General features: G+C 36.6%; 1 protein-coding gene, 1 long non-coding RNA gene and 1 other non-coding gene across 3 annotated transcripts in view; 1 reads left to right on the forward strand and 2 right to left on the reverse strand.

Annotated features, from left to right (window-relative positions):
• LOC145680996 (uncharacterized) overlaps positions 1 to 17,558 on the reverse strand; it is a 1,339,336-nt gene that overhangs the window by 60,919 nt on the left and 1,260,859 nt on the right. The window contains exon 8 of the mRNA XM_081752259.1: positions 9,372 to 9,537. Within this exon, the coding sequence (XP_081608385.1) occupies positions 9,372 to 9,537 (166 nt within the window). The remainder of the gene's footprint in view (positions 1 to 9,371; positions 9,538 to 17,558) is intronic.
• The window catches only part of LOC145680997 (uncharacterized), a 597,524-nt gene that overhangs the window by 16,262 nt on the left and 563,704 nt on the right, over positions 1 to 17,558 (forward strand). The window lies entirely within an intron of this gene.
• On the reverse strand, positions 4,667 to 4,739 carry TRNAK-UUU (transfer RNA lysine (anticodon UUU)). Its single transcript has one exon. It is a non-coding gene; the product is annotated as a tRNA-Lys (tRNA).

Raw genomic sequence — 17,558 nt, forward strand, 5'->3', positions numbered from 1 at the left:
TTAGAATAGCCGACTCGAGTAACAGGTTTATTTTCCCTTTTCGTTTTGTACCTTAGTAAAGTCATTTTGTCAATACCGTAGGTCTTAGCAGCCCCCCACAATGATAATTTCCCTTCTTTCATATCAGCGTATGCTCTTTCAAATGTCTCAAGTGGAATTTCTCTCCTCTTCGTTTTCTTGACATAGTTCCGAACCATCTTCTGCTGAAAAAAAGAAAGGAAAAATTAAACACTGGTGGGGGTAAGTTGATACACCGTATCAACTTGCCTCATTTTAAACGTATCAACCTGCCCCAAATGACACCATCTTACTTGTAACGTAATACACAACAAACATGCTCATGAAAACAATCAACAATAATAAAAATATCTTACCTTTGAAGGGTCCAATAAGTTCCCACGCCAGTCAGTCGCTAATGCCTAGGCTCCAGAAGCTGAAGTCACACGATGTGAGAACAAAAAAAATTTACTCCGGGTTATCAAAAACAATTTTTGCTTAATAACACCAACACTTCAACGCAACGTGAACGAATGTCAAACTCAAACTGATGGAGCCTGTACAGTGTTCCTTCTTCTGGAAAACAACGAAGCTGCGGGCGCGCACTATGACGTAAGAAGCAGTGTATCAACTTATACCCTGTATCAACGTACCCCGGTCTACCCTATCCTAAAATTGTACTGCTGGATATGCTACAAAGCGTAGAATTACTGGAAACACCTTCCAAAGCTTAATAATATTGCAAGAGCTGTGCACGGATCGCCCTATGCTTTAGCATTGAGACCAAAATCTTCACCAGCCGCACTGTATTACGTTTTCCTCGTTTCTTAGATAGTAGAGATGTGTCGTTCGCGAACGAGTCGTTCCTTTGGAACGAATCCTTTCTGAGAACGAATGGAACGAATCCTTGAAAGGAATCAAACTTGAAAGGAACGAGTATGCACTGCAAAGCAGCATGTGTATCGCCTTTGGCAAATGGAAGAGACACTGGCTGAACATCTTCGGTTGAACACTTCCGTTTTGCTGCGAAATTAACGAAGTTCCCACGACCATTCCTTCCTCTCGCCCCGCCAACTCCTAAACAAAACAAAGAGTGGCGTGAACGAAGGAATCATGGAATCAAACTTTCCTTCATTTTCTCAACATTGTCGTACAAACTACTACAGAAAACGAGGAACGAGGGGCTCCACAAATAGAGTCAGAAGTGGATGTGGAACGAAGGAATCAAAAAATGCAGTCAAAACTGGTAGTGAACGAAAGAACTCACGAAAGGGAATCATATTGGCCTTGTTTTTGAGTGGCGAATATATACTTCCAATTTACCACGAAGTTCCCCTCCACGCCCGTCTCCAGCTGGACACAAAGAAAAGACCATTGAAAAGAAATATTTAAACAAACATGAGTGTCGTATAATGCGAGCTGAGCTCCGCGAAAGAAACAAAGGAATTGAGGCAATGACAAATTTAATATATTAAAAAATTTATTTGAATACAATTAGTTTTCATGCGTTATGATGTAACTTTTAATGATGTAATCAAAAGGTCACTGGGAAAGTAAATAAAACTTTTCTTCCTCTGAACCAGGGGCGGATCCAGGACCGACTTCTGGGGGGGGGGCGGTGAGTTGTCATACTGCTACTTTTAAGGGCTCCAAACTTTGGGATGGGTTTTATTTATATATATAAAATAAGAAAGGTTTCTCTTCTGGGGGGGCGATGGCCCCGATCGCCCCCCCTGGATCCGCCCCTGCTCTGAACTCTCACTGTGAATCAGTCCAGTGTTGAATTCAGACATGTTCAAGGGGGCTCAGCCCCCCTTGAATATCTATATATAGTGCATATCTAGAATATAGTGTATATCTAGAATATCTATTGCCCCTCCTTGTACAAAAATCTGAATTCAACACTGAATCAGTCGTATATAAATACACATATGTTCGTTGCAGCACAACAGTGTAATAATCATAAACAAAAGAAAGGAAAGCTTTAGTTTAACGTCCCACGATTATGAAAACGGAGTGCTAAAGGAGACGGATGAAACTGCAAGTGAATGATGATGAAAGAAATGGTGGAATGAGAAAGTGGGAGGAAACGGGAGAACCCGAGAAAACCCACGAGCAACGATATCGTCCACCACGAACTTACTTGGGCGGGGATCGAACCCGCGACCCTTCACACCAGAGGTAGGTGCTCTACCACTGAGCCACTGCGCCCCCAATAATCATAAACAGTCCATTCACATGTAGTAAATACAGTTTTAAACAACGTAACAGTTCTCATGCAAAAATAGTTTTCTGATAATTAGATACTTGTGTTACATAGTACAATCATTGCCTCATTTCGAATATCTGTGTTGGGAAAATAGATGAAAAGATTGAATTGCTCTGACAAGAATTTTGCGAGAGAGTAGGGTGAGATGAATTTTCACGCGTGGGACCGAGAAGAATTTTTGCGTGGGGGCTGATTCTGAAGTTCTGCCAGTGTTTCCTTGGTATTATAAGTAAGAGAACAAAGAATGACAACCCATTTTCATTCATCTTGAAGAACTTTATTGTACTCGTTCCTTGTTTCCAATGTTCATTTTGTTGTTGTTTTCTTTATTCGGGTCCGTGCCCGCCAAGAGAGACAGAGGAAGCGAAGATGGGTACCGGGTAGATAGACGGAAATTTTATGTTTCTTCAAACAATACCAATATGGATTGAAGTTTTTACTCTTGACCTAGACGCACAGGTTTGCCTCTTTTGTTTCCTGAATGAGGACAAACATATGACAACCCAAGCAACATACCTCCCTTTCCCAGAGAACAAGAGCTTTGTTCCAAACCAGAACTCCCCGCCCCCTACAGTCAGACCAGCAGAAACAAATGAGATGGCAATAGGTTTTTTTGTTTTTTGTTTTTTTTTGTTTTTTTTGTTTTTTTTTTTTTTGCACACATCTTCCTGCTAGCTTCAAGTGTATTGGTTCCACCACAACACAAGGTTTCCGAGTTTTCACGATATACAACGGAAGAAATGAACGAACATGTGTTGCTTGCATCTCCGATGGAATCAAAGTATTCATGTTAGAAAGGAACGACTCGTTCCATGGATTCGTTCCTTTTTATGAGTTCTTCTAGTGAACGGAATCAAAGGAGTCGATTCTGTAAAAGGAATCAAACTTCCCATCTCTATTAGATAGGATTTGCTAGAGCTGCACTTCCAGCAGCTCAGAACTAACGAATACGTCCGAAGAAGCCGAAGACACACGACGTGATGTACATGAGGCACCCTTCTCTTGCTTTTGTTAACGGTGTTCAGTGTAATTGTTGTGCGCTCGAAAAATAATAGTATTCCATGTTCGAGTTTGTGCAAATTTTCTGAACAAACACAATTTGTTTAACAATTTTAAGCCAACCATAAACCTTTTGGAAACGTTTTCGAGAAGCACGATATGTCAGGAAAGGATCAGTGCTTTGGCTATCTTTTCAATCGAGCGTGATTTCAAATCCACCATGCCGAACTTTAATGATAGAGTACTAGGACATTTTGTACAGCAGAAGGCACGTCGGATAGACTTTATATACAAACAATAAAATATCTATAATTCAGTAGTATTAGTAAAATTTCTACCTATAGACATTACGTGAATCCGAAATTCCTATGGTATCTGAAAACAGTACATATGTTTCTTACGATATGGATGTGGTATTTTTAAAGTTCGTTACACGCAACAGTGGCGTATTTAGGGAGAGCTATCGGGCTCAAGATCTCCCGAAATTCATTAAAACTTGTAGGCATCCCAAAGGAAAAATTAAGTGATTATTCATATGTTGTGTATAGCTCCTCCCGAAACAAAATCCTAAGTACGCCACTGACACCCAATAATCAAAACAATAGTGTTTTGGTTGCGATGCAGTAAAGTTGCATTATTAATTTCAATTATGATTGTCATTTATAACAATTAGAGTGCTAAAAAAAATATGCTGGTTGCTGTACATTTTATAATTAATTGCTGCAAACGGGAAATTTAATACAAAAAACAAACTGTGCAGAACTACCTTAAATTATGGTATCGAGCCGCTACTGATCTAGAGGCAATTTTAACATCTGGTTGGAAGGAACCTGAAAACCGCCTGAATAGCACCACTGCACTGTCATACATCCTATAAACCACTGCCATATAGCTACGTAAATGGATGTACAGTACATTGAAATGTTGAATCTTTTTTCTTCTTTTGTTCATAATTGGAATATTATTTTAACTACTACCGTAGGTTGAAAGTAAAAAGATTCAAACCGAAACTTGAATATAAGAACCCTAAGTTAAAATGATTATTTTAAAGAATTGATATGAATATTCATTGGTTACATTCATTTATAACTTGTCATGACGATATATTCGAATTACATTATTCGAGAAAAATAGATCCAGACAAGACGAAAATGAGATGAGTTCTCAGCTTCTATCATATGGGCTTTGTGGTGGACAAATACTGACGTTCGTCATTCCACTAGTATCGTTCATCTCAACATCACTGTCTTCCTTACGTGCATAATTGTGGACGGACAAATCTGACAAAATATTCGCATGTGTAAATTTTAAACACTCAAATTAGAGTTTTGGCTATACAAATAAATAAATAGAAAGTTATAATGAAAAATCAAAGCAAATTAAGAAAGGAAAAAAGTACTACGCCCGAACAGGGACTCGAACCCTGGACCGTTAGGTTAAAAGCCTAACGCTCTACCGACTGAGCTATCCGGGCTGATGGCTCCCAAGCGCCAGAATCACATAGTTCCTTGACCGGTCGTTGCTGGCAGCACTGATGGCTGAAACCACAGAGAAAATACTTTCTCTGTGCTGAAACTACAGATTGTATAATGTTTCGTGTTCTTCAGAGAAAATAAAGTCACGTCATCACTACATTTTCCAAATATTAGGCCTACCCGGGAAGTGAAAGAATGTTTATTACTACAGTCGTGTGTCAGATGAGAAATTAAAGTTATAATTTTCTTTCTGTTTAAAATCGTAACTGAATTTAGATTCTATTGCTGCTTTACTTTTTAACTACGAGATTACTCGGTAGGAATTTTGAACTATGAAAGTTTTGAACGAAAATTACAAGATCTAGAGAAAAAAAAAAATGTGTATAAGATAGCTATAATAGGTAGTTACCTCATTGACGTGTGCTTGGCAAGACAACATGCTCAGTCAGAACCTATTAGCATCAGTGGCGGCTTTAGCGGGTCCCAAAAAATTTTGAAAAATAGGGCTATATAAACACTAAAAGGTACAATAAAGAGTAAATATATTTTCCACTATTTATATTAATGGTTGATAATTAGGAGTATGTTTAGTACAAGGGGTCCAGAAGCACGTAAAAACACAAAATGTATTAATACAGGAGAAGTGAATGATGCAAGTACTTAGACGTAACATAACGTAACCAAATTAACTTAACCTAACCTAAGCTAACCTGAACTAATCTAAATTAACCTAATATTAGTAGAAATAAGCGAAATTCTACCATTTTTTGGAAAATTATGCGGGACCCCTACACTAATATAACGCAAACTAACTAACCTAATATAACCTAAACTAACCTAACATAACCTAAACTAACCTAACCTACCCTAAACTAACCGAATGTGAACAGGAATTACCAAAATTGTAACATTTTTTAGAGAAAAAAAGCTGGACCCCTTCTGCTAAAGATAGGCCGATAATTATTTTAAAAATAGCATCAACCAAGTAATTTCCTACTGTCCTTAATCAATCAAATTTGTATACGTATGCATAAACGAGGGAGCGAGCCTACTAAAAATTAAAATGCTAAAGCTGCCCTTGATTAGCACAGATTTAAAATGCCAGGGATGTCCGCAGGGAGTGGGTCCTGGGATTAGGGTCGGATCTAGAGGAGGCAATTCGGGGCATTTGGCCTGCGGCGCAAGTGGTTGAGTTGAGAGTATGTAGAGGGTACCATTTCGATGCAAGATTAATGCAGGCAAGTTTGGCTTAGGCCGTATGGACGATGATGGAATGAATGGTGGAAGGACGAAGTGGGAGGAAACGGGAGAACTTCAAGAAAACCCACAGACACGAGTGAAAGAAGAGCAATATAGACACGTTTGCAATATTTATTAATTTTGTTCACTGGCGTTAGTTCAATGAATTTACACTTTGTCTGGCCAAAAATAAACCAATTGGTCTTATGAAAGATACCGAAAAGACATTTTTTTAAATTATTGTTATTACTTTTTGTTTTTACGCGCAATGATTTTGTCAAATGCAATCATTCTATTTTCAACGAACTTAAAAAGTTCGTTATTGAATTCTCTATGTATGTGTGTCTGTCTGTCTGTCCGTCTGTTATTTGCGATTTTTTCAATTTTGAAACCTGCATTCGATAGAGCGTCAAAAACTCTCTGAGAAAGTGATTAAATTTTTCGCGTCATTTATCGTTCCCGACATATTGGCCAAAAAATGGCCGATTTTCAGAAATTTAAGGAGCCATATCTCAGGAACCTAAGTCATAGAGAGATGACATTGGTATTAATCAATACCCAAGCGGATGGTAAATATTTTGGTACCAAATAGTAACGGGTGGCCACTGTCCAACTGGCCACTAGATTGGTCAGTGGTCAGTTGACCAGTGGCCACCAATTAATTTTGGTATCAAAATATTTACCATCCTCTTAGGTATTGATTAACACCAATGTCATTTCTCTATGACTTACAGTTCCCGTGATATTGGCCCAAAAAAAAAAAAAAAGTTCCGATTTCGGGATATTTAAAAAGTGAAATCTCAGAAACTCTAAGTCACAGGGAGATCATATTGATGTTGATAAATACCTAAGAGGATGGTGAACATTTTGCTACCAAAAGTAACTGGTGACCACTGACTACTGGCCAACTGGCCACCGTTGCCCACATATTGGCCACAAAGTTCGAGTTTTTGGGAGATTTAAGGAGCCATATCTCGAGAACTATAAAGTCCCCTCCTGTAGTCCTTCGGTTTTAACTATTATAACCAGTGTGCGAATTAGATAATCTATATTACTGGGGATAAAATTTGGCCAATAGGATGTAAAGTCTGAAGGTGCAAATTTCAAAATGATACAACACACCACATATATAAATATGACATCTGTAATTTAAAAAAAAAAAAAAGAGATTTATTAATTTAATAAATCTACCGACAATAACCATGTACGTATATATTGTCTGACATGCACACGCTCCACCTAATCTTTCTGAACGTGCTTAAATGTTGTACTCACTCTTGTCCCCGTAGCTCTAAGGTTCATTTACTTAATAATTCAGCCCGAGCGATAGCCATGACGACAATCATATGCTAATTTTTCCACTCATATTGAAATCTTCCACTTCGCATTATTACACTGAGAAAAAAATGTAGGTGGCGTACTTAAAAAGATAGGTTACATGCGTAACTCCTGTAGTTTTTGGACAACGTACAGCAGACGTATAACTGAAAACGCATGTTTTATAATACTTACTGTAGGCCTATAAGTGTTCCATCTATACGTACTTTCCGTATGAAACAATGTAGACGGCCAGGATCTCGCGTACAAACGGACGTATATAACATATAGCTGAGGACGGTAACATAAGTATATGCATGCGATATACGGAAAACTGTTAGATGTCAGACATCCTGTAACGGCATGATGTAACACCTAAGGGCAGTGCCTATGTAGCATACGGATAACGTATGCTCCGTACTGATTTCTATAGTAAGCAAGAGGATACCGTATATTTGTACAATATACCGCTGTCCGGAGAACGGATTTTTCTCTGTGTACACTCAGCTTGCAAAAGAAAACCTTTCCAGACAACATTATTGGCGTGGACAGCAAACTTTACAGTGAAAAGAAAGATGGAAAAATGAAGGGTTAACTTTAAAAAGCCTGCTCCAGTTGAAGTGCTTATACAGACAAGAACAATGACACGGACAACCAGTCGTATCGTCGTATTAACAAATGCTTATAAATGCAAATCTTCAATTATGCGCTTATTCACTTTCACTAGCATGTCTGCTCGCTAGAAGCGCATCCCCAGCGTGTACGTTAACATATAGTTACGAGAAAATTACAGATTTTAAGTACAATTTCAAAAGTTCATTTCTGTAAACTGTAAAAGGCAGTGATTACTATGCTAATTACTACAAATTAAATGCAACTTTTGAGTTGCATACACACAAACTAGTAGGGAATGAGGATCATGTGCTAACAAAGAATACACTGAAAAATTAAATATAACAAAAAGTAAAATGATAATCGATACAAATGTAGAGGATGAATATGACATGTCCGAACTTCGCCAAGTATGGTGGAAGAAGAACATTTATAAATCCATATGTGATTTTACTATACGAAATTAGTACATTCAAATTCACGAACGATGACGAACTGAAGGGTACGATGGTGCGGTTGCAAATAATAACCGTAGTCATAATAATATAGTTCAACTAAACAACGTTGAAAATAGTGGATAATTAGGTGGTAGGTAGAAATGACCAAAACTGAATAGTTTATATCGCTCATTTCGAAATACAACTTGAAGTTTAAACTTACAAGAAATAAGAAAAATCAGTGAAATTTGACGCTATACTAAGCATAGTCTGGGGGGGGGGGAAGAAGCGAGCATCGCCCGTGGGGATACTTCAGCTGACTTCTTTGAGGGGGAAATCCCCCTCATTCCCCCCGTAATTCGCACTCTGATTATAACCGTATCATCTGGATACCTGATCTTGTTAGTGATCTGCCCTCCAATCTTGAAATCGCCAATCCCTATTATTGCTTCCTTCATTAAACATTCACTGTGAATGTTGAATAATTGGGTCGACAAATTACATCCTTGTCTGACTTCTCTTGCAATCTCCACACTATTGGTTTCTCCTTCATTCAAAAGGACACTAAAATTGCCACCAATCAGCTTATGGACCTCGAAAACTATTGATTCAAAACTAATAACTGTCATTTTTGATTATTTTTCAATATCTACCCTCCCACTTCTCCTTCTGAGTGTGCTAGGGAGATTTTATCGCAACATCATTCTATTCCATACTAAGTAATATGTGTACCAAGTTTGGTTAAAATTGTTCTGGGTGTTCCAGAGTTATGCTGGAACATATATACACACATAATTCATTTATATGTCTCTCTCTCTCTCTCTGTATATATATATATATATATATATATATATATATATATATATATATATATATATATATATATATATATATTCCAGAGAGAGAGTTCTACAGAATAATGTTAAATCAAATCAAATTAACAGTATGAAAGCCCATGGAATTGATATAACGAAATGAATGCTTTGCTCTAACTTCGGGTTCTGGAAACCTTTCGATTTTACTTACCAGTTTTGCTGATGATTTTTAGTGCTCTGTATACAAAATCACACGTCCCGGAGGCCTCCATATTGGCGTCTTTAATCTGATACACAAAGGACCCATACGCCGTTAGACCCCCGTCGCCACTCAGTTTGCTATTTTCACATAAGTGACGTCGGTCGTCAGAGGAAACCTGTAAATAGAATAACATTCTGTGTAAGAGAAATAAACATTTAAGCGTTTATAATATCAGATATCGAGATTGTCCATATCTATAGAATAGAGGAATACAGGGCAACGTGCAGAAAATCAACTCGCTTCTTTTCGTATTTTTCATTGTTGCAACATGTAAACAAGAGTCATGGAAAGGTGTCCCATAAAGAATGCAACTTTATGGATCGACGGTTTTTTGCACAAAAAAGCCGGCTTTTTTGAAAAAAAAAAAACGAGAATTTTGGAAATTTTGGCTTTTTTCATTTTCATGATTTTTCTATCTAAATAGCTTTCTTATAGTATATTCTATAGTTAGATAAGAATTCCATGACCTAAATAATATATTTCGCTCTAAAATTCACCATCAAGATGGATGGAGCACGTTTTACGAATTAAAGCTAACATGAAGAATGTAATATTTGAGGGCAATTTTAGAGGCTATTTAACTTTATTTTAACTTTTGAGTTATCGACATTTTTTTTCTTCTCGGGATCATTTCAGTTTGTCGTCTGTGTTTCATTTCTAAGAGCTTAGTACTCTAGCTTCTAGCGCAAAAGTTAAACTTACGTTTTTCTATATATCCGTCAAAGCGTACGTTTTTCAATATATCCGTCTAACCGTACTTCCACATTTCTGTTATACTGTAGCTGTGCAACGATTTAGCAATAATTTTCCGGATACAACCTTGAATACTAATTTATACAAATAATCAGTAGTGGATTTAGAAACGTACTTTGGGGCGGGTTTCTCTGATTGTTTCGTTTTCTAAAATGTCCTAATTTTATTTGGGAGGAGCTTGAAGTTTATGAATACAGGCAGTGGTGCCCACCCCTCCTCATGTTCATGACGCACCCCCCCTCAATTGTCTATCCGTGGGTGTTCTTCCATGAAAAAAATCTTTTCGATTAATTTTTACACCCCCTCAAACATATTTATATAGATTTTACCCCCCCCCAATATTTCAATGACGCACTTTGCGTCATAGCTCCCCTTTCTGGCCACCCCTGCTACAGGCATAACTAATTCTGTATTTCGTTTCGTTCATATATTTAGAGATAATCTTTCGGATACAACCTTGAAGATCATTTTATAATGAGAATCAGTGGCGGATTTAGAAAAGTATTTTGGGAGGGTTTTTTTTTCTTATTAATGTTTAGTTTTTCTAAACATTCGTAATTTTTATTTGACGGGAGCTTAAAGTTTATGAGTAAAGGCATAACTAATAGATATTTCGTTTGTTTTAGACATTCCGTAATTTTGGGGAACAGGCTTCAGTCCGAAAGACCGTCCCCCTAACCTTCGCAAAACCGTCACTGCTGGTAATTAGTAATAATAACGATTTAAAAACAATAAGAAATGAAGTCGGCCAACTCACAGTAGACGCACTATTTCTACTTCATAGATGGAATGAAGAAAAGTTTTGTCAGAATGGTCGAATGCTGAGTTGAATCCCGGACTTCCCGATAGAAGCGCAAAAGCTCCACTCAGTCATGTTTGTTGTGCAGTTGTATTTATCTTAACTTAAATATATTCCGTAGTATCTTTTTTTTTTGGTGGTGGTGGGGTGGGGAGAGTTCCATAATGATATGAAGGGTGTGAGCCAATAACATGCTAACTAACAAATTTTCAATTGCTGAGTTATGCAGCACCAGATAGACAGCAACGCATACCGCTTCGTTTAATCCTTCATGTATAGTCTTATGTGAAAAATCAGTTTTCCGACTTTCAAAATGGATTGTGCAGCAGAAAATTTCTAATTTCTTAAAATAGTAAAATTGTGGGTTACCATGTTCTTACCTCACACCCTTCATATGTTGAATCCCTCTTGTTAAAAATACAGAAAACTTGAGGAATGAGTAAACCGTAATGGTGCTTATATAAAACTGTAAAATTTCAAGAATATACAAAACCAAGAGCTCTAGATGTGCAGCCTTTAAGTGTATCATATAAATCTAAGTATTTTTCTTATGTTTTATTTTAATTTTATTTTGTTCCAAAAAGAGAAATAAACACACTGCTGATCAAGATTGCACTTATTTAATGTAAAAACACATTTACACGTGACGTTTCGATCTTCTAGCCAAAATCCTCATCAGACGTACACTCTGATGACATCCTCATCAGAGGGTACATCAGGATACATCAGACGTTCTCATCAGAGTGTACGTCTGATGAGGATCTTGGCTAGAAGATCGAAACGTCACGTGTAAATGTGTTTTTATATTAAATAAGTGCAGTCTTGTTCAGCAGTGTGTTTATTTTTCTGATTTTATTTGCAAGACGTATGACTATGATTGTGTGTCAGCCCAAAAAGAGGGTATGGAATATTTTGAAGTAAAAATACTACATAGAATTTTGCTACTTATTTGAATATTTTTTAAAAGAAGTATTTACTTTTAGGGTTGGCTGGTTTACACCAGCTGTTTTTTTCTTTTTTTTAAAAAAAATAAACAACTGGTTTAAACCAAAAAATAAAATAAAAAGAACGAAAAATGCGAATCGTGTGAACTTTATGGTGACGTTTCCACACATCAAACCATCTGCATTAGTTTTATTTCCTTTTCACCTTTTAATCAAGGTGTTCCATGTTCAATTCTCGGTCAAATCACAACCATTCTTTCATGCGTAAACAAAGTAGTGGTTCGGATGTAACTTCAAGCGAAAGTCTTCTCCTTGATAACCTCGGTATTACGTAAGGATGTTAAGCCTGAACATACGAAACGAAACTAAATTGTATATTTCCGCATGCCTGAATGCCTGTTGTTTTATAAAGAAGCCAAGGTTGCTTAAATATATTGATATAAATTGACAAAATTTATGGATTGCGAACAAGGGCGGATCTAAGGGGGGGGCTACGGGGCTATAGCCCCCCCCTTGACGCTCAGGTTTACACTGGATAAAATGGGCTTCAATTCTGCTTTACACTGGATAAAACGGCAAATTATGGTTTAGCCCCTCCCATGATCATATCCTGGATCCGCCACTGATTGCGAACGTAGCTTCCAACATTAGCTTGGATTGTACTTTCAATGATATGTACGTACTAAATTTGTAATTTAATACCTCAATTTTAGCGTACTGATTATGGTACGTTGACCTTTAAATTTTACATGCAAAGCAATAACAGGATTTTTCCGTTATTGTTTTACATTTAGAATAATGACGGGATTTTCCCGATGGCTAGGGAGGGAGGGAGTTTCTCAATTTAAGAAGTTTACTGACCGGACTTCTTTAAGCTTATGTGACCTCTTTCAGCATAGCCCCGTTGTTGCATAATAACACCAAGGCGAAACACACTTATTTCTGTCAATATGTAATAAAAATATATAAAGCAATATATCTAAACTTAAAAAACCTGATTTAAACCCAAAAAAAACTAGTTTAAACTCCCTCCAAAAAACGGGGTTTTTGGCATTTTCAAAAACAACCATGGTTCTTGCCAACCCTGTTTACTTTTGTATGTAAGAGGTTAAAAAAATCTTATTATATACATTGGTTAATCCTTTGGAATTCATAATGTAAATATGTTGAGAAGTAAAACTGTTTGAATATCTTTTCGAAATTCATGGTTTATTTTCGAGGTTTTATATTATTATCGGCATCAACCACTAATTAAATGACTTTTTGTGTTATAGAGAAGCGAAACAAAATCTGGTTTAAAATTTAAAGCAGAATTTTGAAAAAAGCCCAAAATTTCCCAAGCAAAAAAGCGAAGCAGAAAAAACCGAGTTTTTTTTTCAAAAAAGCCGATTTTTTTCCGAGCCCTTGCATCTCTAGTTTTCTTACGGGAAGGAACTCACAACATTCACCACTTTGTATTAATGTTTTCGCTATGACAACACTATGTTCCGTCGTGAGCCCTTCATTCCAACGCGTACAGAAAACAGATGACGATTATGCGCTATTTTACACTTCATGACTGCTAACCGCAAAGGAACAGATGAAAATCATGTAACATTCAGTGCTGCCAACTTACTAGGACAGAAATGTTTGACATTTAAAAAGTTATGTTCTTTATAGGACACCTTTACTTGAACCAATAAAGCCAAATCTATTTTATCTCTTGTGGGTAAAAGGGAAAATAAGTGTTTGTGGTGGGATTGGTATCAGTTTCGAGTGGTTCCGATGAGGTTGCACCAAATGAAGAAGATATTCTTTCTAACAAGGAACATCTTGGGTCGAGATCGAGGTTGCAAGTGCAATCTCTAGTAAGGCCCATTTAGAAGTGTAGCGTGAACAATGATGACAGGGAAAATGTTAGCTGCTAGAGACTCACCATGTGCATCAGGAGGGCGACAGAAAATACGTGTCCGGGAGGTGCAGAGATCAACCTTTTATGGGATGTATGTGTTACACGTCACAAAATGAACATCGTCGACATTCACGAAATGTTCAAAACATACCATTAACTTGCACCATGAACTTCGAATGAAAAATGACGCACCACAGTGATCATAAGCGTTCGCACCATCAAGATCGAAGGCGAACTCCTTGGGAGTTACAAACCGTTCAGGACGTTCAGCTAGGTATCCACCCTTAAAGAATGCATATAGAATCATATTGGTACGCGTATAGAATCGTCCTGAACGGTTTGTAACTCCCAAGGAGTTCGCCTTCGATCTTAATGGTTCGAATGTTTATGATCACTGTGGCGCGTCATTTTTCAGTCGAAGTTCATGGTGCAACTTAATGGACTGTTTAGAACATTTCGTGAATGTCGACGATGTTCATTTTGTGACGTGTAACACATACATCCCATAGAAGATTGATCTCTGCCCCTCCCGGACACGTATTTTTTGTCGCTCTCCTGGTGCACATGGTGAGTCATTAGCAGCTAATATTTTTTCTGTCATCATTGTTCACACTATACTTTCAAATGAGCCTTACTAGAGATTGCACTTGCAATCTCGACTCAAGGGGTTCCTTGTAAGTTATATATATATATATATATATATATATATATATATATATATATATATATATATATATATATATATATATATATATATATATATATATATATATATATATATATAATTCTTTTAAAGCGCCATAAAGAATTAAACACAAAGTACGTAAATATTAATTAGTTATGCTATATTTATATGTGTAAAAATTCTTTGTAGTAATAAGTTTAATGATGATAATAATTACCATTATTCCTAGTTAAATATGATATTTCCTTTCTTCACCTTACCAATATTTGAAATTTATTCACCTTCAGACAAATATATTGCTCTTTATACAAACTTTAGAGCCCTATTAGAATTCGATACTCGAAAATCTGACTATTTCGAATAAAGGTAAATTTTGTTGTTTTTTGTCATCTTTTTCAAACTTCACGCCGTTTGTGCGAACTGAAGATCCAAAGTGTAAATTTTTTTTCGTTATTTTTCCATTGATTAGCATGCGAATACGCAACTTTTGAGTCCTATTAGAATTCAATACTCGAACATTTGATTTTTTTCGCTCCACCCAACTGTACATGGTACACAACTGTCGGATGCTGGTTGAGGCATTTAAACCATTGTCTGCAATTGAATAATGAAAATGCATTTAGTTACTAATATTGTAAGAGTTTATGTGTTTTAGTTAGGCGATTACAACAGTTCCGACATAGCGGTAACCGTTTCATATTCATATATTTAAAAAAGTATTAATACGTCTACCGTTCTCATCACATTCACATTAATTCGTTCTCATCTGTAACTTCATATAAAACTTTAGTTTTGTCAGTTTTCTTATGTTATTCATGTTAGATTATTTTTTTACTGTTTACTCTTACTTCACTCTAATATCAAATCGTCAGATTTTGTATCGTAGTGTTGGGCTATAACAAGTGTTATTGAATAGTATATACTAGACTTAACATTCCAATATTCCGGTCGTTGCAGGAAGTCTACTATAGTGGCACACAACAGCTGTTAACTATCATATATATCAACTTCATATCTACAGAGCAACAAAACGAGAGAAAATCGCTAAGTTCGTCCTTTGTCTCAAACAATACTACTAAATGTAGAATAAGATTCATGTTGTTTACTTACTGTTTCACAATACCTAGGTATTGGGTCTATACATACATATTTATATACAAAGTGCCAGAGTTGGCGTGGGTCAATGAAAACTTGACCCACGACCCACTGACCCACCACCCACCGTGACCCACGACCCATTGACCGACGACCCACCATGACCCACCACCCACCATGACCCACCACCCACCGTGACCCACCACCAACCATGAACCACTCTCATCCACTTTGACCTACTCTGACTCACCAAAATCCATCGTCATCAACTCTGAACATGATCCACGGCCTCTTCTGAACTGACTTTTAAGGAGTTTACACTTGTAATAAAACAAGACTGTGAAATTGTCACTAATAGCAGTTTGAATTTCTAGTCAATCGCTCAAGCACCACTCTGTTACAATAACGGTGGTCTGACCTTTACGATATAAAATGGTAAAGTGTTTGTCAGTGAGGAAATTGAAACAGTTCGAGGTGGGGGGAAATTAGTGTGTGCCTAAAATATACTTGTACTAAGAGAGTATTCTTGCAAGTGTTAATTTCTGAACGCATTCCACAAGAAACTTCTATTCGCAGGAAAATACCCCTGTGGAAAAGGTTACGGTTTCTCAGTTCACAGTATTTTTCTCACAAAAGACTTGAAAAATCAGTTGTCCATAGGGTATAAAGTGCTCGGGTACTCTATGTGAGAGCATCTCCATAAAACATGCTCATAATTGTAATTTGTGTAATTACTAAAACATCACGTTAAATTTAAGTTACAAATATGCATAATTGCAATTATTATGAATATTTATTCAAAGTAGTTTACCTAAAGCAAAGAAGAGACTTACTAAAATTAGTTACAAAGTTGAATAACACAAATAAGCCATTAGTAATACAAGTATACATTTTCCGTAACTCGTAATTTTCCACCTTAAAACAAATCTGAAATCAGATTTATTTTCTGTTGGTAACTTTTTGGCGGTTAATCATCCGCAGTGGAATGATGTCCATCCTTCAGCCAAGAAATAACTAGCTCGTCTACTTTGAGCTTGTCTAACGGTGGACCATTAACATTGATGAGCAACAAGTTAGACAATGTTTGAGCACTTAGTCTATTTCTAATATCAGTCATCTGTATATTCATAAGGGGAAATCCCCGTTCGCACTCTGTCGTGGAAATTGAAATACTTCTACCCGATTTCTGCAACTTCTCATCGACAATCTACTTGTTAGACTTAAGTCTGATAACGATTTTTCTTGGTCAGGTTTGAAATACTGAGCAAGTAGTATAATCTCTCTATCACCATACAACATCTTTCTCATATCGACCATGTCAGTTTGCAATGTCGACCCATGTAGAACAGAAACTTCATCTACCCCGCCTTTGATAGGGAATCTTGTGAATAAATTATCAATTAAAGCCTGATAAACTGATGATTTCTTATTTGTTTATAAATTTAATTTTTGTAATTACACATGAAGGTTTGATGCCATTACCAAGTTCCCTCCCCCGTCTAGAAAGCGAAAGGGAACGAGGTTCCTGGAAAGTGTTCAGAGGCGAATGGAAATTTCCCTCCTTCTTCAACTTCAATTACCACACTGCTGTTTGTCATGTGCTAAATTACGATGAATTTCAATTAAATTATCATAGTATAATTATTTCCTTATTGAATTATCAATACTTTTCAGTGGAAAAAAGGATGAAATTTCGAGGTTGCAAATCATAGTAAGTAGACCAACGTAAAGGGAAAAAAAGTGTAAAATTTTCCATACAATTATGCGTACAATCCAAACTTCAAATTTCCATGTAATTAAGCTTACAGTACAAATTTTATGCCTATTTTTCTCACAACTTTATGGGTTGATTGCCCTGTGCTGTAAGCGCTCCATATAATAAACATAAGCTTCAGCAATTATTATAGCAGAAAGCAATGGATATATGAAGCCAAGCACTGTATTTTTTGTTTCTGATTTCTTTTCTTAA

This window comes from Thermobia domestica, chromosome 3 (assembly GCF_964235325.1).
Source record: "Thermobia domestica chromosome 3, izTheDome1.hap1.1, whole genome shotgun sequence".
NCBI lineage: Eukaryota > Metazoa > Arthropoda > Insecta > Zygentoma > Lepismatidae > Thermobia > Thermobia domestica.